The sequence below is a fragment of the Somniosus microcephalus genome, chromosome 22 (genome assembly GCF_052327205.1).
Source record: "Somniosus microcephalus isolate GS21.2 chromosome 22, FLI_Smic_1.0, whole genome shotgun sequence".
NCBI lineage: Eukaryota > Metazoa > Chordata > Chondrichthyes > Squaliformes > Somniosidae > Somniosus > Somniosus microcephalus.
The window spans coordinates 68,119,820-68,143,764 of NC_141008.1; the positions used below are offsets into that span (position 1 = coordinate 68,119,820).

General features: G+C 45.4%; 1 protein-coding gene across 3 annotated transcripts in view; it reads left to right on the forward strand.

Annotated features, from left to right (window-relative positions):
- The window catches only part of sez6b (seizure related 6 homolog b), a 996,456-nt gene that overhangs the window by 952,503 nt on the left and 20,008 nt on the right, over positions 1–23,945 (forward strand). For 2 of the 3 annotated variants that reach the window (XM_085965009.1, XM_085965011.1), the window contains 2 exons: positions 4,675–4,792; positions 8,957–12,997. In XM_085965009.1, the coding sequence (XP_085821135.1) occupies positions 4,675–4,792; positions 8,957–9,122 (284 nt within the window). In that variant the 3' untranslated portion in view covers positions 9,123–12,997. Of the gene's footprint in view, positions 1–4,674; positions 4,793–8,956; positions 12,998–23,945 lie in introns of those variants that run through there. The other variant, XM_085965010.1, reaches the window with a different exon arrangement.

Consider the following 23,945-nt stretch of genomic DNA (forward strand, 5'->3'; position numbering starts at 1 on the left):
AATAAGCACTGCCTTGACAGTGTCGCCCACATTCCAAGAACAGCTTAAATTCACTGCATACTTCTTCTGAAAGGAATACTCCCCCCCCCCCCCAAGAAAGACATTAATTTGTTTTATAAATATCTTTTCCTTCAGTGAACGTTTTGTTTGAGCACCAGCATTTGCTAGTTTGGATCTCGGGTTCAAAGGTTTGGCCTGTGTAGGGTCACAATGTGGTGATGTCTTCAGGTCTGCTCAAATAGGCAGACTTCTAATAGGAAACGCAGGGCCAAATCATGTCCAAGTGTGGTCCATTCACACTCTGACCTGGACTTGAAATAGGGCCCCCCATCTCTTCAATAAATGAGTTGTCTATTAATACTTGGACTTTTGAATCTTCAGATTACACCAATCTCTCTCTCTCACAAATTGTTATAAATCTCATCATCATAAAGAAACTACTCATGAAATAACACTGGACGGCCAGCTGGTGGCGCCATCCAAGGAGTATAAATACTCGGGCGTGGGCCCAGCTTGCCCAGGGACATTTTGTAAGACAGAAACTAGTGAAGTACAACTAGACCTCCATGTTCTGAAACAAGTTGATTAAAGCCTTGTTTTATACTCAAACCAAGTGTGTAGTGAGTTTTATTACGTCACAAATCATAAAAATAATTTTCTAGAATGATCTACATAATTTATAAAGTGGCACTGGAAAGCAGTGCAGGCCCACTGAACATTTCTGAGTTTATATTACTACTGGAATAAACTTAACTGTAATCTTGATTTTCCTCATATTTTGATATTAGATTTCTCGCCCAGCCCTCTCTGCATTGTTTGTGCTCATATGTATCTCTCACTCCATAACTTCAGACTTTGGAGGTGATGTGGAAATGCCTCCGAACCCAAACCCTGCCTTTTAATATGTGAATCTCAAGTACATTAAACACCCCCGACATGGTTAGTCCTTTCGGCTGATAATAAGAACGCATGCTCCCGGCGCAGAACTTTGCCCACTGGGAACTCGTGTTGGGAATTTGGGTTCCCATCCCACAAATATTCATCCATTAAAATTAAAAGGATGGATAATCATAGGGAGCACGGACCCACATCCCTGACCTGTGCTCCCTGCGCTGGGAATACGAGTTCTTAAAATGACCCTTTACTAGCGATCCTAGTTAGGAAGATTGTGCACCAGATTCGGGAGAGCCATGTCTAACAGTATTTCAATTACAAAGCAGTGGATTGATTATGCTACATCAGCAAACAAACACATTAAATCAAGACGGGCTATGGATCGTCTAACCCATGCTCCACTTATTGCACTTGGGGCTCCAGGGAATATGTGATTGCCAGTAATGTACTGTAGTGTCGGCAGTTTCTGGTTTATGTAATCTACCACTGATTTACTTGCAAATCTGTGCCAAGAATGTTTCGTTGGTGGCAAGTATTGCTCCATGTAGTTCAAAGGATCAACAAATTATTGAATCCATTCACAAAGTGTAAAGTGTTGTAGGCTATGACCTGCCTTTGGTGAGTAATGAAAAGTGCTTTAAACCTTTAATGGAGATAAATGTAAGGTGTTGGAATAGGAAATAGAAACCATGCATACAATGAACAGGTCCTAATTTAAGCAAGTCTGTGGATTGTGGAACTGAGTGAAGCCCAGTCCCAGGGGAATACGTCACCAGGAGCCTTCCATTATAGGGAGGGCCCCACTCACAATTCAAGGAGAAAATGGCCCACCCAAAACTAATTCAACAAAATAACAAAGCAGCAACTTAAATTAGGTCCCCACTGCTCTGGGGCAGGCAGCCTTCCTGTGCCTGAATTCAGCAAGTTAAGATGGGGTGGGGGCGGCGGAGAGGAAATGTGTCAGGAATGCAGCGCAAACCCTCCCCCTGCCAATTATTCCCACCGGGCAGAGAGGAGGGTTAAAATCAGGAGAGGGTTCCAAGCAAAGCAACAGGGATGATTCCCGGACTTAGGGCTCCCAGTTATCAGGAAAGAATTATGGAAATTAAGTTGTTTTTTTGAGGGGGGGGAAAGAGGATTGAAATGGGGCCATGATCAAGGTATTTAAAATGCTGAGAGGTGTAGATGATATAGTTTGTAAGAGGGACACAAGCACTTCTGGAGGCAGTGCAGAGAAGATCCATAAGGTCGATCGCTGAAGGAAGAACTTGCATTTATATAGTAACTTTCTCATCCTCGGGACATCCCTAAGCACATTACATCCAATGCATTACTTTTTGTTTTTGAAGTGTAGTTTTGTACAGAAATGCAGCAGCCAATTTGTGCACAGCAAGGTCCCACAAAAGCAATGAGAGAAATGGCCAGTTAATTTGTTTGTTGGTGGTGTTGAGTGAGAGATAGATTTTGATCAGGAGAGTTCAGGACACCAGGAGGAACTCTCTCCTTCGATAATGCCATGAGATTTTTACATCCACCTGAGAGAGTCTCAGTTTAACATCTCTTCCAAATAATGGTACCTCCAACAATGTAGTACTCTCTCAGAAGAGTCAGCCTAGATTACGTGCTCAGGTCCTGGAGTATGAGCGCACACACTTGTAACTCAGAGGCAAGAGTGCTACCACGGAGCCAAGGAAAGGTCTGAATTATGAGGAAAGCCTGGAGAAACTTGGGTCTTTCCAACCAGGAAAGGAGGCATCTGAGAGGTGATCTTATACAGACACATAAGATAGTTAAGAGAATGAAAAATATAAATCCAGAATACTACTACCAATTCCGACAGTAGGACAAGGGCACAAGCTGGGGAAGAGGGGATGTTCTTCTGGAGGACAAGGGCTAGGACTGAAAAGGGGAGGTGCGAGTTGGATGAATATTGTGGTTTTACACTAGAGAATAAGATGTACTTATGCAGAACCATCCTGTAGCTTAGATCACTAAGGTCACTTTAAATATTTGTATAAATTATATTCCAATGCCACAAAGGCGCAGATGCAGATTCAGTAGCTGACTTTTTCATTTATGTCTGCTTCAAAATGTTAAATACTGCCATTTTAATGTATGGGGTGATCAAAGAAAGGAAAGAGGTAGAGATTAGAGGCAGAAACATAGTAAGGTGGAAGGAAAGTGAGGATGGTGGAAAGATAAACATCCAGCTGTGTAAAACATCTTGACCTCTTGCCTGAAGGCAAGTTACCAGCTGGTTATTACTGAGGTCTTTATTACACAAATTCCAGGTTTTAGATACCTTACTTTAGAAGAATATTAAGGCCATGGAGCGAGTGCAGAAGTGATCCAGTAAGATGATACCAGGCTCTATTTATAAGGAGACACGAGAGAAACTGAGGTTATTTTCATTCAAACAAAGAAGGTGAAGGGGAGAACTAATAGAGGTGTTCAAAATTATTAAGATATTTGCTAAAATGAATCAGAAAAAATATTTCCACTGGTCGGTGAGTCGGTAACTAAAAAGGCCAAATATTTAAAATCTCCACCAAAAGAAGCAAAGCAAGAGGTGAGGAGAATTTATTTCCTGCCGAAGATTGTTAGGACGTGAAATATCCTACCAGAAACAGTCCTACCCGTAAGCTGAATCCACAATAGCTTTTAAAAAGGAACTAGATAAATATTTGATAAAGAAAAATTTCAAAAGGGAATGGCGAAAAAAACAGGGGAATGAACCAAGTGGAGGACTCTTTTAGAGATCTGGCACGAGTGTGATGGGCCAAATGGCCTCGTCCTGTGCTGTATAATTTTGATTCTATGAAAAGGGGGGTCAATTCAGACCAGTAGCAATTCGGTGAATACCCATTTTGCAACCCAACTTTGATTCTCCACCTGGCAGATTTTACCATGGCCTGGAAGATTCTCCTCCATCCCCTCCCTAAAAGATATACAGGAAACTTCGCGATATCCGGCACCGACGGGACCGAGCTGCTGCCGTTCTATCAAAACTTCCGGATAGACCAGCGCTAATGTTGTCAGATACGGAGGTTTTCGTCTCCGTATCTGACAACAAACACTGTTGCTTAGCAACAGCTTGTAAACACTCGGCCCGTACCTTGGAAGCGTCTCTGAAGCTGTTGCTAAGCTACAGAGACGCTTTCCAGAGCCTGGCTGTTAAAAAAAAAAAAAAAAAAAAAAAAAAATGCTAGGTGAAGAAAAAAAACCTAACCAAAACGGCTGCTGATTTCTGCCGTTAGATCGAGGTTTCCGGACATACAACCTCCGGATAAACCAAAGTTTCCTGTATTTTATATACTTATGGATAAAATTCTAACAGGACTAGACAGACTAGATGCAGGAAGGATGTTCCCGATGGCGGGGGTGTCCAGAACCAGGGGTCACAGTCTAAGGATAAGGGGTAAGCCATTTAGGACAGAGATGAGGAGGAATTTCTTCACCCAGAGAGTGGTGAACCTGTGGAATTCTCTACCACAGAAGGCAGTTGAGGCCAACTTATTAAATATATTCAAGAAGGAGATGGATATATTTCTTAAGGCTAAAGGGATCAAGGGATATGGGGAGAAAGCAGGGACCAGGTACTGAATTTGGATGATCAGCCATGATCTCATTAAATGGCGGAACAGGCTCGAGGGCCGAATGGCCTACTCCTGCTCCTATCTTCTATGTTTCTATGTCTACTTTACAGTGTGTCAGTGGTGTATGTGTCTATCGGGAGATGTGTATTGTTTCATGTGCGTAACGTACCTGTTTCTCTTGCAGTGGCCAAGGCGGCAGCCTCTGTGAACCAGATGGAAGGAAATAATATTGCCATCGCGGTATTTATCCCTGTGATTGTCGTAGCTCTGCTTATTGGTGCGATCTATTTCTACTTCGCAAAGTGAGTAGTTAATGCAAAACTAACAGCAGAGGCTGAACTTACTAAAACTAGATATTGAGCTTTTGCAGCTGATTGGTAAAAAAATATTTGCTTAAAAGGAAAAAATTGAAGGATATTAACTAGTAAACCGGTTGAAAGCCTGTTTAAAGCCCCATTGAAGACAAACTATGAATTGGCTGGGCCAGTTACATTTTCCTTATTGCAAAGTCCATTAATCATGTTTTATGTTGTCATGACAAAATATTTTATTTTCTTTCGGACGAGACGCTAAACCCCTCTCTTACCTCTCAGGTGAACGTTAAAGATCCCATGGCACTATTTCGAAGAGGAACCAGGGGAGTTATCCCCGGTGTCCTGGCCAATATTTATCCCTCAATCAACATCACTAAATCTGGTCATTATCACGTTGCTGCTTGCAGGAGCTTGCTGTGCACAAATTGGTTGCCGCGTTTCTTACATTACAACAGTGACTACACTTCAAAAGTATTTCAATACAGGAAACTTTCGATTAACCGGCCACTAAATAATCGGAAATGTTGGTTAACCGGCAAAATTCAGGAGTCGGTTCAGATAACTTTTTTTACTTTTAGTTACTTTTTTTTACTCATTTCTGGCTGTGCAAGTGTCTAACTGAAGCTGTTGCTAAGCTACAGAGATGCTTGCAAGCTGTGCTGATTGTTTTGAAGCACAGGGTTTGTTGCTTTAGATGGAGCGCTGAGCTCCGTATCTTTTAACTATAGCGCTCGATTCTCCGGCATTGTTGATAGACCGGCACCAGCTCGGTCCCGTCCGTGCCGGATACCAGAAAGTTTCCTGTAGCTGTAAGGCGCTTCGGTACACCCGAAGTTCGTGAAAGGCGCTATCTAAATGCAAGTCTTTCTTTATGAATAGACAGGCAGAGGTCATTACCCAGTGATCTGGTAAATGTCTCTTAACGTCATAAAGGATTTAATGGGCTGCATTCTTCCAATTATTAATAGTGGGATACCTTCAATTGGTGTACGCTAGTCAGTTTCTTGGTAAATTAAATATTTTTTAATCTTTAAAAACTTTTAAGAGGTGCCTATTAGTGCCTTTACGCCTAAAAAAAAAGTTTAATTATAAGAGCCTCCTCGAAGGGTAGCGAAGGGCAGCAATTGGCAGAACCTCACCATGGTGATTCATTCGATCTGGGGCCGGGGCCAGTTTTATAGGCGGGGCCGGAGCCAGTTTTATAGGCGGGGCCGGGGCCAGTTTTATGGGCGGGGCTGGCTTCCAGCGCAATGTTTTTTAAAGCAACGCATAAGATCTTTTTAAACTTTTACTTGTGTTTGTACTTTGAAAATTTTGCAGTTGAGAGATGGGGGGTGGGGAGGGGGACATCCCGCTCCTAGGCCCCCGTTTTTGACCCTCTGGAACCAGGTACAGAAATGGGCCTGATAGCCATCCAGGGCGATTCGAAGTCCCTGGGCTCTGTGCTGTGCCTGCCCTGAGACGAGAAGCTCACTGCTCAGAGAAGTGTGGACAGGAGTCCGCACTCTGCTACTCTATGGTACGACCTTTAGTAGCGTTGACATGAGAACGACCAAATCTAAGCAGAACTATTGGCAAGCACTTCACAGCCACAGTTCTCGTTTAATTTGATTAGGTTTAAGTTAAGCTGCTTTGAAGTTAGCTCCAGTCTTTTAAGGACATAAATCAAAACACATTGGGGAAATATTCATTGCTAATGTACTTTTAGGCTAAAAATTGAAACAGTCGTCGGGTTTTCACTTCTTTTATTTCTCCCCGTGCAACGCATTGGGTACGTTAGATCGCCTCGGCTCAGTGAACACAGGAAAGTCGAGGGGGAAGGGAGGGTAAGGCACATGCCCATTAGGAAGCCCGCCTGATTTTCTGTCCAGTGAGTTGTCTCATCAGGCATTTCATAATTAAAAAGTAGACCTCAAAAATGTCAATATTTGACCGGGTTTATCCGAGAATATGAGCACATCAATCTCTATTCAGTCTCCTGATTGACTGGAAATCTAACCTTTCAAGCCAGTTAGGGATTGAATTTTACAGACGTAGGTCCCATCTTGGCTTCATTTGGCATCCTCATCCGACATCCACCCAAGCACAATTCCAGCAGCAATTAACAATCAGGAATGGAAAACGTGGATGATTTTCCCCAAACTAACACAGTGGCACCAAAACCAATTATAGGGCCTCTAACACTGCCTCACCTCAGATCAATAAACTCAACAGAAACCAGGGATTGAGCCTGGCACCTTTCTGCTCTGTATGACTCAGCTCCTTGCTGTTTTTGAACAGCACGGTTTAGGAGCTAAATCTCAAATGCTGGCTAGCTCCGGTAGCACTAAATTCTTTGTGACTGCCCCTGCCTCAGCTCATCTGCTGCTGAAACCCTCATCCATGCCTTATTGCCTCTAGACGCGACTATGGAGTGGAGTGTGGAGTTTGCACATTCTCCCCGTGTTTGCGTGGGTTTTCTCCGGGTGCTCCGGTTTCCTCCCACAGTCCAAAGATGTGTGGGTTAGGTTGATTGGCCATGATAAAAATTGGCCCTTAGTGTTAGGGGGGATTAAATACGTGGGGTTACGGGGATAGGGCTTGGGTGGGATGGCTGTCGGTGTAGGGACCGGGTGCTGGGGTTTGGATGATCAGCCATGATCTTGTTGAATGGCGGAGCAGGCTCGAAGGGCCGAATGGCCTACTCCTGCTCCTATCTTCTATGTTTCTATGTTTCTATTCCAGTGCACTCCTGGCTGGCCTCCTGACTTGCACCCGCCATAAACTTGAGCTCATCCAAAGCTCTGCTACCTGTATCTTAACTCGCACCAAGTCCCGTTCACCCGTTACTCCTGCACTCGCTGACCTACATTGGTTCCCGATCTGGTAATGCCTCCATTTTTAAATTCTCGTCCATTTTTTCAAACCGCCCCCCCACCCCAAGACGCCATCCCCTCCCTATCTCTTAACCTCATCCAGCCCTACAACTCTCCGAGATCTCAGCGCTCAGCCAATTCTGGATTCTTGTGCTTGCTCGATTTTCACCGCTCCACCCTTGGCAGCCATGCCTTCAGCTGCCTAGTCCCGAACACAAGTGCCAGGCAATGACTATCTCCAACAAGCGAGCGTCTAACCACCGCCCCATGACATTCAACGGCATTACCATCGCCAATTCCCCCACCATCAACATCCTGGGGGGGTCACCATTGACCAGAAACTTAACTGGACCAGCCATATAAATACTGTGGCAACAAGAGCAGGTCAGAGGCTGGGTATTCTGTGGAGAGTGTCTCACCTCCTGACTCCCCAAAGCCTTTCCACCATCTACGAGGCACAAGTCAGGAGTGTCATGGAATACTCTCCACTTACCTTGATGAGTGCAGCTCCAACAACACGCAAGACAAAGCAGCCCGCTTGATTGGCACCCCATCCACCACCTTAAACATTCACTCCCTCCACCACCGCCGTACCGTGGCTGCAGTGTGTACCATCTACAAGATGCACTGCAGCAACTCACCAAGGCTTCTTCGGCAGCACCTCCCAAACCCGCGACCTCTTCCGCCTAGAAGGACAAGGGCAGCAGGTGCATGGGAACACCACCACCTCCAAGTTCCCCTCCAAGTCGCACACCATCCTGACTTGGAAGTAAATCGCTGTTCCTTCATCGTCGCTGGGTCAAAATCCTGAAACTCCCTCCCTAACAGCACTGTGGGAGTACCTTCACCACACGGACTGCAGCGGTTCAAGAAGGCGGCTCACCACCACCTTCTCAAGGGCAATTAGGGATGGGCAATAAATGCTGGCCTTGCCAGCGACGCCCACTTCCCATGAACGAATAAAAAAAATAAGCTCTGGAAATCCCTCCTTTTCCTCATTTAAGACGCTCCTTAAAACATACATCTTTGACCAAGCTTTTGGTCACCTGTCCTAATTTCTCCTTAGGTGGCTCAGTGTCAAATTTTGTCTTGTGACGCTCCTGTGAAGCGCCTTGGGACGTTTTACTATGTTAAAGGCGCTATCTAAATGCAAGTTGTTGTTGTGGTGTAAAAGTGCAACAACATTCAGTTTGTGTGAATATTGAATATTTGTAACCTCCGCCTGACGTGCAGTGTTTTTCTATGAAGAGCTTTGACTGAACTGAGACGGCCTCTTTTACTTCGCTTCTCTTCCCAGGTTCCAGGGAAAGTCCACACTAAGGCTGCCACTGGCCGGCCCTCATCCCTACAATCACATCACCGTGGAATCAGCATTCGACAATCCCATATATGAGACAGGAGTAAGTAACGAGCCCCTCCAGTTGAGGGAGTTGGAGTCTGAAAGTGCGCCTGTCCTTACCTGAGCAGCTTCCATCACATCGCTGTTGTCCTCTCACCGGCTGCATGTCATTGGCATGAATCTCTACTGATGCCATCAGTCTGTCGTCTCACAAAATCTTTGCATTATATATTTAAAAATCACTACCATTCTAATTTATTTTCAGTATAATTTTTTGTTCTGGTTTCAGTGTGACGTTTTGGTGTGTCAGTTTTTTGTTTCATTTTAAATGTTTGTTTCTAAAGACGTTACTTTGTTGGAAAACTGCAACAACAAAAAAAATTCTATCTAAGTTAACATGTTTATGTTTATATTCTTGGCGGTCTCTGTGTGTGTGTATATATTGCTTTCGAATCGATTGCGTATGATGTAAGCGTTACTTTGGTGCCGTGTCTCTGGGTATTCGGATTCTAAAGGGATATTAACTGCAGTACTGAACATGAACATGTAATAAAGGAGGTCGGGCAATTTGAAAGCCAGTCACACTCAGTAAAGATCGACAGCGAACTTGGAAATCCGATATTTATTGAGCGGCCTTACCAACACAACTGAGAGGTTTCTCGGTATTCTGTAAACACTGGCCGTCTCCCGGGGGATGCAGGGGGCAGCTGATATATCGGCAATCTGGCCAGAGGAGCCTGTATTATTGGTGGAGAATGAGCAAAATGCGTCCAAAGCTACTGAAATTAGTTTTGTCCTTTTCAAGAAGAATGCCGACGTTTTGAAAATTCTGGAGCATCAGCAGTTTGCCTGAGAATTGGTGAATACTTTACAGGCGCTTAAAAATAACTTCCCCTTAGGTCAGGGGCGGGGCAGGCTGACTGAGCTCACTGCTCTACGAAAGACCATCAAGCACTGACATCCCAGTTTAAAGGCTTTTAGCACACAAGGCTGCGATCACTTGTTCAATACTTTATGATTTACCTCATCTTTTCCCCTTGTTCTTTTCCATCTTGGTCCTGTGGGCCTTGCCCCCTTCACCTCAATTTAAAAAGCATTTGATGCTGAATCTCATCTCTTCTCCCTGTTAAAATATTTGTATAATACACCCCCATGATCCAGGATTTTAAAATGCTGTAAATTATTTAACAAAGTCTTTGACTGAGACAGGCTGGCATTTAGAAATGTTCACTCGTGGGCCCTATTTTCCTCCATTCATTAATTTGAGCAAAAAAGCTTTCAGTATAAAGCAAGGAGCAGCACCTAATGCTCATATGCCTACTTTATTGCTACAATTGGCAAATGGAGTAATCTGAGGTGAAACCCCATTTAATTTACTGTAATGCACTGCAGCAACTCGCCAAGGCCTCTTCAGCAGCACCTCCCAAACCCACGACCTCTACCACCTCTAATGACAAGGGCAGCAGGCGCATGGGAACACCACCACCTCCAAGTTCCCCTCCAAGTCACACACCATCCTGACTTGGAAGTATATCACCGTTCCTTCATCGTCGCTGGGTCAAAATCCTGGAACTCCCTCCCTAACAGCACTGTGGGAGTACCTTCACCCCACGGACTGCAGCGGTTCAAGAAGGCAGCTCACCACCACCTTCTCAAGGGAAATTAGGGATGGGCAATAAATGCTGGCCTTGTCAGCGATGCCCACATCCCATGAACAAATAAATAAAATTAAAAAATTGGATTTTTTTTCATTGTTAATGTGAAAAGTCTGATGTTCACTTATATTAAGAGGCTTTTCCATTGAGGATGCTAACAGAGGCAATTGCTCCTAATTCTTGATATAAAGCCACAGCTAAGGAATTTTAGGAGGTAGCAACCTCTTTGTTCTTACAAAGGAAGCATTTGATTCTTCCTCTCGCAGGTTTCTGCCCAAAACTGAACAAAGTAATGGCCTGGGAATGACAATCTTTTCCCCCACTCATTGCCAGGAACTTTCTGAATTACAAACAGGAGGAGTAGCTGTGTGTAGTTCACCAAAGGTAAATCATTAAAATCGGGCCACCGGTCTCGGTGAGTCCTGTCAGTTTTACATTAGATTCGGCTGCACTAACACAGGGGCGATTTTCATCTCATTACTGCTCTGCTTTTCAGCTTAAACAGGGCATTCATAGCGAGATGAAAACAGGAAAAAAAATCACTGCCGACTTGTCGCCCGAGCCCCACCAGATACAATTTTCGATTTAGGCAGCCAACATTCCATTCAAAACAGGAGGGAGCCTTATTAATCTATTCAAATTGGGGCCCTATGAGCTGGATAGGACCCTGATGTAATTTTAGCGTTCGAAAAGGGCAGCAGGCACTCGATGAAGAGCAGCCTAATCAGAGGTCCTTCAAGGAACTGACGGACGCCATTTGAAAATTGCTCCAGGCATGTTTAGGAATGTTCCTGCACCCCTCACAAAAATCATCCCGTCCACAGCCAGACCATCAACCACCGCCCCCCCCACCCCCCTTCGTAATCACCCTTATTTGAATGACGCTGGCTTGGCTCTGTGGAGGAGACTTCAGATTTCCTACGCGTCCAAAATTAGACAGTTCAAGTCAGTACTCAAAATGTGCTGGCAGCTCAAAATTGATCAGACGTCCTGCCAACATCATCAGGCAGGTGGAGAGGACACCCCGCCCGATCTGCGCCCAGACCAAAATTCGCCCCCCACGTTTCTTACGTATTATAAAAGCACCCTCAGTATACGAATGTTTGACGTGTTCGTATGTAATCCCGCTGTCTGTTACTTTAACGGACACTTTAACACGTTGAAAATAAACAGGTCAATGCTCGCATTAAAATAACAGACAACTACATTTCATGCAGACGTGTTAAGCGTTTGTTTGCTGACATTGCCCAGAATAATTTCACTCCACTGATCTTTGTTTACATAGAGCTTGGCCACGACAAAGTGAAAACTATGCCTGTGGAGCCAAGGCAACAGCTTCTTAATAACTTCAGTGGGGAGAAGCGAGACTACAAAATGGTCAGGCAGCCTTGCTGTGTGGTCGTGGAGAGCACCAATCACAAATGCTGTTCGCACCCTTAGCGCAGGGAGGAAAATTGGATTCTGTGGGAGAGATTTTCCAAGGTGCCCCTCCACTGGATTTAATAGATGACCGACAATGCATCCATGATTTTCCGATAAACCAACCACCACGTGTGAGGCCCATGGCAATTGCATGGGGTCTTGGAGAATGTTGTCCTGGTACTCCGTGGACAGTCAGTAAATGAAGTGACAATTTCTCTAGTAACCAGCACTATTTTTGTCAGTCCTGAACCAAAATATCAAAGCAGTGACTCCCACAGAAGTCCGAACCCCAGTTAAAAACAAAGTAAAAATTCTTTATAATTTTAGACTTGCACTTATCTACAAATAGATCTAGTATTGAATCTTTATTCTTAAGAAAGTATTATGCGCAACCAAACTGTGTGGAAGAGAATGATATTTTGCTACGTTTGGAATCCATGCTCCAGCTGTTAAAAAAAATTACTGTTATTTGCAAAAGCTGGTCATTTATTTTTCAAACCAGATTGACTGACGAATTAAGCTTTCAGATGCAACTGTAATGACCAAAACCTACTCAAAGCATTACCGTATAGTCCATTAATTCTAGTTATGGATTTGATATTGTTTTGTTTGTGAGCTTTAAGTAAAATACACAATAGTAACTGCCCTGTGAGGGGGCAAATAAATCTGTATATTCAATCCAAAACACTTTATTTGCAATGACATGCAATGCCAGTTGGAATATTACAAATTAAATGCAAAAGAAAATCTAATGCCAGTCAAATTAAAAGATTGTACCGTATGTACAAAGATTTACTCCTAACTTAACTGTTATTTACTATAAGAAAACTGCGCCAAACTGGATTGTGTGATTGCTAATCAATATGGTCTCTAGTAACTGTGGATGAATACTAATTTATTATTAAAGTGTGTGGCATCTGTTCATTTTGTTTGCTGTTGTTTCTTATTCTTTATTCATTTTGTGTTTTTCCTTATGGGTTATCTGGGGCTGGATTGTGAAATGTTCCTGGCACCATTTTCTGTGGCAGAGAACGAGCAGCTCAGCAAGAGACGAGGAGTTAACAGCGCTCTGTTCCCCAAAATTAACTTACAGAGCTGGTTTGGAGCCAGTGACATTTAAGCCTTTGGCTTCCTGCGGGCTTCCCTATTACTTGCAATGATTGCCCATTTAGAACTATAATAGACATCTCTATGACAGACATAATCGGTTGCTCGTGTTATCGTCTCACTTGGCTGTGGGTTTAGCTCATCAGGAGAGCAAGAGGTGTCAAACAGATTGGCGCGAGGCCCACTGGCTCAGTGGCTTCGACTCCGAACTGGAGAGGTATTTGGCTTAAGCGACCACTTGATTCTCGAGCCAGCACAAATTTTATTGACTTCAGTCAAAAAAATGGCTGCTTGGCTCTGGCCTTAGCCAGCTCAGACTTTTGTTATCGTCACACGTTTCAGCCATTAGTTTTGGCTGTCACTTTGCTTTAAACATTTTGATCCTGACGTAGCCATTGCTCCTGATCTATGTCAGTGCTTTGATTTTAATGCTACTGAGACAGTCAAAAGTGCCCCTTACTGATCGTTGTACAAATGTCTGTTTTTGGGCTGATTTAAAAATAAAACATTGCCAAGTTGTCAAAGTGGCAGAAAATGTTCGCAGCTCCATTTCTGGGAGGCAGTCGCAGCATCTCACCCCATTACGCTCCTTTCATTTTTCAACAGTCATGAACCTTTACTGTCCCCTTGGTAGTCATTGGAGAGCCCATTTGGGACTCATAGTAATTCATCAGATATTGACATCAGAAAAAAGACCAGACTTACTAAACCATGTGAACAGAATAGAGTTGGTTTGACTGATGGGCCAAGTGGCCTGTTCCTGTGCTGTAGACTGTTGTGGTTCTGTAAGGCAGTGTGATTAGTTTTGGATTGCGCCAGCAAAGAGCTGGCACGAACGTAATGGGCCAAATGGCCTCCTGTGTTGTTAAACTTCTATGGTTTTAATCAACTCTCAAATTACAATTTACAGCACTATAATCTTGATGTTTAAAATTCCCATTAGTTATTAATTATAACGCTTTTCCCACTAGGTTCCCCAGCACCATCCATTCCCTGGCCAAGAGATTAGTCAGAATCGTGTTGTTAGGCCTCTGCTTCTCTGCATGTTCCATAGGGAGAATATGAGAGAGTCTTCGAGTGTCTCCCGGTGTGTAGGGAGGTGCCTGGGCTCAATGCTGCATCTTAGGAACATAGGAATGCAGAGGACTGGAAGAGACCATTGTGATCCATTTAGCCAATCTCTAAGATTAATAAAATACCATGCACTGAACAATGGAGCTGATGGTGCAGTTCCTCCACAGTCCCACCAATGCCAGCACTGTTTGGGAGCCACGTGCCTGATAGTGAGAGATAAGCTCATTTGAATATTTTTCTTGTGCCTGATAGTGAGCAGTGGGTGTGGGTGGGGAAGTTACAATTTCAGGCTCAAGCAGCTAGTGAAGAGCTGCTGGCTGTTGAGCATCTGCATGAACTTCCTTGGGGGGGAGGGGGAGAACAGTGGAGGGGAAAAGGTCACATAGGAGAACAAATTAAATGTTTAACCTAGGCTTCCCCTTCAGCACCCATTCCAAACAAGTGCTTTGTGATTTGAATGCTCCTCAGGTCCTTCATTCATAACATCCAGGCTTGGGCTGACAGGTGGCATGTAACTTCCAGGTAATGTACATCTTAAAACAGATCATCTTCCCTTGAGCTTCAACAATACCATCATTGCCTAGTCCCCCACCATCAACGTCTTGGAAGGTGGGGGCACCCCATTGACTAGAACATTAACTGGCACAGCCATAGCAACACCGTGGCTACAAGAGCAAGGTAGAGGGTGGGCATTCTCCAATGAATGGCTCACTTACTGACCCCTCAAAGCCTCTCCACCATCAACAAGGCTCAAGTCAGGAATGTAATAGCCACTAACCACAGCTAGCTAATAGTAGGAACCCAGATGTGGCTATTGGCATTTCTGATTGGTAAATAAGTAATAGACACCAATGTCGGGCAAGTGATCTGAATACTCATATTTGTACGGCGTATGCATGTGTAGGGGGTTTTGGTTTGGGGTTTGTGTCTGGTCAGTCAGGCGTATCTGAGCTGCTCCAGCCCCGTGCGGTTCGAATCGCTTCCCCTCTGGTTCTGACCACCGGACTTATTACGAGCAGCGATATAAACAAAACGAGACCAGTGGTTTGGTGCAAAGAAAACCAATGTTTATTAAAAATAGAGAAAAATAAACACTATACAGAGAAAATCACTATGTATGTAACACAATTACACTTAGCGGGGGAGGAGAAACGGACACATCGAGGGAAAATGACTAAAATGACAATTTTAGCAATCCCCTTAACTCCCACCCTTTACACCTATCTAAGTTGTCTTGCGATGGGCCAGAAAGTTTATGCTCACCAGTCTCGGATGTTAGAACGCCTGCTCCGTGCCCCGTTGCCTGCCGATGTCTTTAGGGTTTTCGCCGCCCAGAGCAGAGATACCCCAGTGATTCAAAGGTAACTGTCAGTATCCTGCTTCCCTGGACGGGCTCTTCGTCGTCGATCTTCTTGATGGTAAGGCAGGGCACCGGAGTCCAGGCGAGAGAGATGGCTTCCCGAGGGATTACTTATACCCCTTTCTGGGAGCCCTTATCACTCGCCAGATCAGCTTGTTTCTTTGTCTGACCTGGACGTGTTGAAGTCTATACAAAGGAAACCGTTCTGGGCCCATCCACCTGGATGGCCAGTTAATCGGTTTTTAAACATCCCATAAGTGTTTTCCTTTGTGTGACTGGTCTTGTGATGGGGCCATTCCAGTTTTAATGCCCCGTTGATCGTTTCCAAACAGTGTTGAAGTCAGCTAATGAAGGTCTGAATGCAGCTATTACCTGTTGATTATCTGTGCAAACGGCCTTGATGGGTTTTAATCAGAGGCCTGAATGCCACTGTTTGCTTCTCATACATAAATGCAGAAGGCCTGTCTGCCTTTTAATTTCTGGAACATTCCTTCTTTGTCAGTCCAAACCTGAACTTTGCAGGCTTTGGCCATGAGGTTGACCGTAGCCATCTTGTTGGGCCCTGGAGCCCTGGATTTTAAACTCAGTCCAGCCAGGGTTTCTCCAATAAGCCAGAAGTAAATCTTCAGGGGAGACATGAAATTTGCAAATCCTTTCAGTCCCCCCTAGGATACTGAAACTTGCTTGAAGTATTCAATCAAGGTGAGCAAATTTCTGACCCCCAACAAACAACCTTCCCCTATGTTTATCTATCCATGATCCCTTGACACATACATTCCCCTTACTTAGAGAAAACTGCAGTGCACGACAGGCATCTATCGATAGAAACAAATTACTATCTGTTACAATAATCCAAGCACAGAGGGGGTCCCACACCCCTGCACTACTTGGGACATCATAGAACTTCATTTCAACACACAACCTTTAATAAAAATAAACATCAGGCCAAAAAAACATATTTATTAAAAATAACGAGCAAAAGCAAAACGAGCTTTATTAAAATAACAAACAGATCTGCCATCATTCAGCAGTGATACGACACAAAGCTCACACGGGTGGTTCTTCTTCCACCCGGGCATACTGGTCCTTCCACAACCCTTTTACTTTAAATTCTACCCCGGGACCCTTTCTCCTACACTGGACACAGACCAGGTAGAGGACGATCCCTAACTGACAGACTACTAAGATGTGGGACGCCATTCGAATCCAGGAGGGGACCTCTATACTCTCAAAAACGTCCCACCAGGGCGGGGTCATGATATCTAAAATGTCAGCCCCTATCTGTACAGTCTTCTGTTCCAAAGTGTAGAAGTGCTTTTGCGATACTAGGATGGCTTTTAATAATTTGGTAAGGTGCTCTGGGAGAGAGGGAATCGGGTAACCAAAATGGGCGACATATTTCTGGAGGTGAGTGAAATTCTCCTCCACAGTGAGGCGAACAGTGGATGGTTCAGGAATGGGGACAATTCATACCTGTGCCACTTGAACTTCTGCCTCGGGTTTGAAGCAGAAACTGCTGTCACTCACCGCGCACCAGCTGTGCTGTCCGTGCTGGTAGTGAGACGCTCCTGTGGTGACGCAATATGTCCCATCTCCTATATATGCTACCTGTGGGGGAACATGGCCTTGTGCCATGGCTTCCGTGGTACAATTTATAGGTTTCAAGTCGGCAGCTCTGCACCTGCATTGTGGTTTCGAATAGGCATTCAAGAGGTGGGGACACAGGATGATGTGTGCTCCCCGGCTACGGCACCCCGAGAGGTCAGTACCCATCATAGCGTGCTCCCACTTTATGACATAGGGCGGGACCACTGCAAAACGAATGTGTGCACCCCCTTGAATGATTCCAATGTTCTCCACCCTGTATACCGGTGCGAGTCGGGCCGTCCCGCCCATGACCGGCATTCTTATAACTATCCCCATGACGGTGTGGTTGGACCGCCCACAGTACACTGGGACTGGGTAGGCCTCAGAAGCTAACCGGAGCTGGCACGGGCTTAATGCGTTCTCAAAAGGGTGGAGGGCTGCGAGGTGTTTGTTGCTGATCCAGGAGGGGACTAAACCTTGCTTTAAATCCTCCAGATTGCTGCGGCCCTCGCCCAGCAACCATGCTCCATACAGCACGCACACCTCGTTTTGCACAGCCTGGTCAGAAGCATTTCGGTCCTCCCTGATGAGAGCATTTACCGTCTTTGCATGTTTTTCCAGCTCCGCGATGATCTCCTTCAAATGGAGAGTCATGGCCTGGTCTTCATGCAATTCAGAACCTACCACCTTATTCTCATCAGTTAAAATACCCTTTAATTGCGTTTTTAGACCATTAATCTGGGTCTGCAGCTCGATGTCATCTAAACTGTTGATGACCGAGGATCCCGTATTAAAACCAGTTAAAGCGTCATTAAAAACACCCCTTCTTTGCCTCCCAACCCCGTCCCAAACCTCGTTGTGAGTGTACAATGCGGTCTTATTGACCTCCGAAAAGTCAAATTCACGGAATTTCCGAAACATGTCTGTTAATAGGGCTTGATACAATTTGGCAGTCTCTGCGGGGCACCACCACACTTTCTGAGGGCAACTAGAGATGGTCAATAAATGTGACCCTGCCAGCGCTGCCCACATCCCAAGAACAATTAATTTTTTTTAATCTGTTACATTAATACTATTTTAGTTGCACATGTGGTACTTCAGCAGTTCTTTATCTCCAGTTGTTTGTGTTTCGCGAGTCAGGCTTGTGCCGACTTTTGCTCTGTTTCATATCGGGGGCCAATAATAATAATAATCAACTTTATTGTCATTGTTAGTGCACAAGTGCAGTACAACGAAATGTAGGCTTGCGGCTCCCGAGAGTGTATATTTAGATTAAGACATTTAACATTCGACATTCGTTTGGCTTGTAATACATAAACATAACCATAATAAAGTGCATTGGCAGATGTGCAGGCTTTAGAGTTTATTTGTAGAGTTCAGTAGGATGACAGCCCTGGGAAAGAAGCTGTTCCTAAATCTGGTCGTTCGGGTGCGAATGCATCTGTAGCGTCTCCCAGATGGCAGGAGGGCGAACAAACTGTGGCTGGGGTGGGTAGGGTCTTTGATGATGGTCAGTGACCTCCGTAAACAGCGTTTCTGATAGATGTTCTCTATGGTCGGTAGCCGGGTGCCGGTAATGCATTGGGCAGTTTTGACTACCCGCTGCAGGGCTTTCCGATCATAGGAGCTACAGCTGCCATACCACACTGTGATACAGTTTGTCAGGATGCTCTCTATTGTGCAGCGGTAAAAGTTAGAGAGGATCAGGGGTGACTGGTTACATCCCTTCAGCCTCCTTAGGAAATATAGGCGCTGCTGGGCCTTCTTCACCAAAGAGGAGGTATTGAGGGACCAGGAGAGGTCTTCCGTGATGTGGACTCCGAGGAACTTAAAGCTGTCCACCCTTTCCACCACAGCCCCATGGATGTGGATGGGGGTGTGACTTCCGCCTTTAGACTTCCTGAAATGGTGTACACTGACTGAAAAGGTCACATTCCATTTTTATTACGTGAGATTCCAGGATTTTCATTGGTATTTTGGGGATCCCATTCTGTGATTTTTTTTTCCCCCCCATGGAATACCACAAGCCGGTGCTTTGCCTATTCCTGACAATCGGGGCCTGGAGTGACGCCTGATGGTCAAATTCTGCACTTCTTGCACAAGATGCTGGGATTTTTTTTTAATCAGTGTTTTGGGGATTGCATTTTATGATTCTGTCCATTTTTGCCTGAAAACCCAAAACTGCTTCCTCTCGGGTCCCAGTCTGATTCTATTCAGACTTTCATCATCTCTTGGTATAATTAAAGAACGAAAGACTTGCATTTATATAGCACCTTTCACGTCCCAAAGCACTTTACAGCCAATGAAGTACTTTTTGAAGTGGAGTCACTGTTGTAATGTAGGAAACGCGGCAGCCAATTTGCGCACAGCAAGCTCCCACAAACAGCAATGTGATAATGACCAGATAATCTGTTTTAGTGATGTTGATTGAGGGATAAATATTGGCCAGGGCACCGGGGATAACTCCCCTGCTCTTTGAAATAATGCCCTGGGGTTTTTTACATCCACCTGAGAGGGCAGACGGGGCTTCGGTTTAACGTCTCATCCAAAAGACGTCACCGCTGACAGTGTAGCTCTCCCTAAGTACTGCACTGGAGTGCCAGCCTAGATTTTTTGTCTCGGGAGTGGGACTTGAACCCACAATCTTCTGACCCAGAGGCGAGGGTGCTGCCCACTGACCCACAGCTGACACGAAGGCCACTGACCTTGAATCATTCAACTTTACAGTGCAGCTGGAGTCCATTCAGCCAACAGAGCTGAACTCCAGAGGTGGACAAAAGAGCTGAATTCCAGAGGTGAGGGGAGAGTGACTGCTCTTGACATCAAGGCAGCATTTGGCCAAGTGTGGCATCAAGGAGCCCTAGTAAAACTGAAGTCAATGGGAATCGGGGGGGAGGGGGAACTCTCCACTGGCTGGAGTCATACCTAGCACAAAGGAAGATGGTTGTGGTGGTTGGAGGACAATCATCCACAGCCCCAGGACATCGCTGCAGGAGTTTCTCAGGTCAGTGTCCTAGACCCAACCATCTTCAGCTGCTTCATCAATGACCTTCCCTCCATCATAAGTTCAGAAGTGGGGATGTTCGCTGATGACTGCACAGTGTTCAGTGCCATTCACAACTCCTCAGTTAATGAAGCAGTCCATGCCCACATGCAGCAAGACCTGGACAACATTCAGGCTTGGGCTGATAAGTAACAGGTAACATTCGTGCCACACAAGTGCCAGGCAATGACTATCTCCAAAAAGCGAGCGTCTAACCACTGCCCCTTGACATTCAATGGTATTACCATCGCTGAATCCCCCACCATTAATATCCTGGGGGGGGGGGGGCGGTCGCCATTGACCAGAAACTTAACTGGACCAGCCACATAAATACCGTGGCAACAAGAGCAGGTCAGAGGCTGGGTATTCTGTGGCGAGTGTCTCGCCTCCTGACTCCCTAAAGCCTTTCCACCATCTACAAGGCACAAGTCAGGAGTGCGATGGAATACTCCCCACTTGCCTGGATGAGTGCAGCTCCAATAACACTCAAGAAGCTCGACACCATCCAAGAAAAAGCAGCCCGCTTGATTGGCACCCTATCCACCACCTTAAACATTCACTCCCTCCACCACCGGCGCGTCGTGACTGCAGTGTGTACCATCTACAAGATGCACTGCAGCAACTTGTCAAGGCTTCTTCGGCAGCATCTCCCAAACCCGCGACCTCTACCACCTAGAAGGACAAGGGCAGCAGGCGCATGGGAACACCACCACCTCCAAGTTCCCCTCCAAGTCACACACCATCCTGACTTAGAAATATATCACCGATCCTTCATCGTCGCTGGGTCAAAATCCTGGAACTCCCTACCCAACAGCACTGTGGGAGTACCTTCACCACACGGACTGCAACGGTTCAAGAAGGTGGCTCACAACCACCTTCTCGAGGGCAACTTGGGATGGGCAATAAATGCTGGCCTTGCCAGCGACGCCCACATCGCATGAACGAATAAAAAAAAAGCCTGTACCACCTCTCTGAAAGAGCTAGCCAATTAGTCCCCTCTGCCCTTTCCCCATATCCTTTTTTTTTCTTTTTCAAATATTTATCCATTTGCTTTTTAAAAGCTATTATGGATTCTGCTTCCACCATTGTTTCAGGTAGGGTATTGCATGTCCTAACAACCCACTGTGTAAACAACAACAAAATTGCCAAATCTCTCCTTTCTTTTGGTGGTGATGATCAATTTATCCCCTCTAGATACAGTTTCAGCAACCAGTGGAAAGAGTTTTTTCCCAATTTCCCTGATCAAAATCCCTCATAATTTTCAACACCTTTTATCAGATGATCTTTAAACCTTCCTTGTTCTAATGAAAATAGCACCAGTCTCTCCTTGCTAAACATTGGCTTTCTCCATTAAATCCTGTCAAAAGAATTAACGAAGCCCGACAAAAAGGTTAAATTTTCAAGTTCTGGGCATGACTTCAATTATTGGCTGAATCATTAACAGAAAATAATGTGGTAAGGGTTGACACGAGATTGCAATGTGACGGAATGTCCCGAAGAGGATGTTGCTTTATGTTATACTCCAATTAAGCAGAAAATCCTTTAACAGTTCGATCAGTCTACGGCAGCATTGTTGCGATTTAGTTTTTTTTTGGCAAACAGGCGACACGCGTGTAAATACTCGGCACTCTTCAGAACAGATAAACCCAAGTCAAAGAGAGATAATCCCAAAATGTTGAATTTTAAAATGGAACAACGCTTACCATGTCGTATAAATAGCCTGATTGTCTCCGGTTGTTCGGTTCTCTGCGGTCCTTCAAATCATCTTCAAAGGTTTCCAGTTGGGTTTAGTGCAGCAAGTTTCTTCAAGGCTAGTATTGCTGTACAGAGGCATTTTACAGCAGACTAAATTGTGAGAACTTAGATTTTTCTCTTGTTATCAATTCTCTCCCTTCCTTTCCTGAAGCCATCAACTCATGGTTAACTACACTTCCAAGGGTGCTGGAGAACCTCCAGAATCTCGCCCAAAGATCGTTTACCCATGAGCCTTGACGGTGAGTGTCCGCAGGCTATTTGACCACTGGAGGATTCACAGCTGCTCTCATTCACTCAGGTGTACTTCCAGCAAAGGTCACTGCATAATGATCAGAAGTGACAACCCTGATTCATTTTCCCCTCCCTGTTGTAGCGCCCCCTACTACCACCCTGGCTCAGGGTGAACGAACTCAGCAAAAAATCATGTATTAAAGCTGAGACCTCCTGGTCTGTGAAGTGAAGCTACTCTCAGGATGAACTCGCTGAGCCTTCAGAGCAACTTTGCTCAGTCGTGCTGACGTGTCATAGCAAGTTTACATGCAAGAAACTCAACATCTGCTGCTGCACCATGATCTTTTCAATTTGTAGTCCCAGATATTTTGACGAAAGTCACCAATATATAAATGGACAAATAGTTTCACAAGATAAGCTGCTCCTTTAAGCTATTGATAAGGGAACAGAGATACCCACCCTTGGATGAGACGGCTAGGGACCCAGACCGAGTTTAAAAGAGCAATGATTCAAGAGTATCGATCTCGTGCAAGCAGTGGAGACAGTTTCCATGCATGTTGCTGAGATGATGGATAAGTAGGAAGACTCCACTACACCATTCATCAATATCGCACTCCCACTGGATGGCCGTGCTCAAAGCTCGCACAGGTCCAAGAATTGGGGCTACAATGTTGTAGGCCAATTTCTGATCTTTTTTCGGTCACAGCTCCCTCACCGTGGGCGTGGAATCAGTGAATTTACCCCCAACGTGTCAGGTGTTGTGTCTGTACCTTTCTACCTAGACACAATTAGGGCTCAGAACCCAGAGATTCAAACATGAGGCTACTTTATTCAAAAAGGAAGGTTCTGGAAAGTACAGAACAAAGAGAACAAAAACTCAACCAAGAGAACAAACCCAACCATTTATCTGCTGTGACAGCACCACCGCAGGTGGGAGGAGAACACATAATACATAACATCAGGAGCTCACAGAGTATCACAGTTATCGAATGAAAAGACCTGACGTCATTTTATGCACATTACTGCAACACATGTGCGTTCTTGGGTCGGGTCCACTTGCTGCATGAATATCATGTCCATTGGTGCATCGCCTGTTTATATTCTTGTTGCTGACTGTTTTAAGGAGCACTGCTTTATGATAAATGGTTTACCAAATGCTTTTTCCATTTTTTTTTGGTTGCAAATAGTTTGAAGATATTGGCCTAGAAATTGGGTTGGGGCGCCAAAGTGGCGCAAAAGTCACCTGAGCGCAGGATTTAGCGCAGCGATCGGAGTGATACCGATCGCCAGAAATTCAGTTTCAGTGCCCCTCGAGGGACACGGGGTGAGGCTCGAGGCGCTCCACGTCCCTCTTAGGGCGCTGAAACTGATTATCGCAGCGCAACGTGCCGCAGCGCCACACGCTGCGGCATGTCACGCTGCGGTACTGCAGGCCTTCCTCCCACTGTTAAGGGGGAGGTGCCTGCAACAGCGCGATCCCCGCTCGCGAGTGCCGGCAAATGAGCCCGGCACCAAGGAGAAGTGCCGGGCTCTCGGGAAACAACCGGCAATGCCGCGGGGGGGGGTTAGGAGGCCGGGGACGGAGGTGCTGGCAGGCAGCCGCCGAAAAAGCGGCCGCCCCGCACCTCCACCTTAACTTGCGCCGCTGCCGGCACAGTAAGGCCCCGTGAACCGGGCGCGGGTAGCGAGCGGCGCAACTGCGGCGTTCGCTAC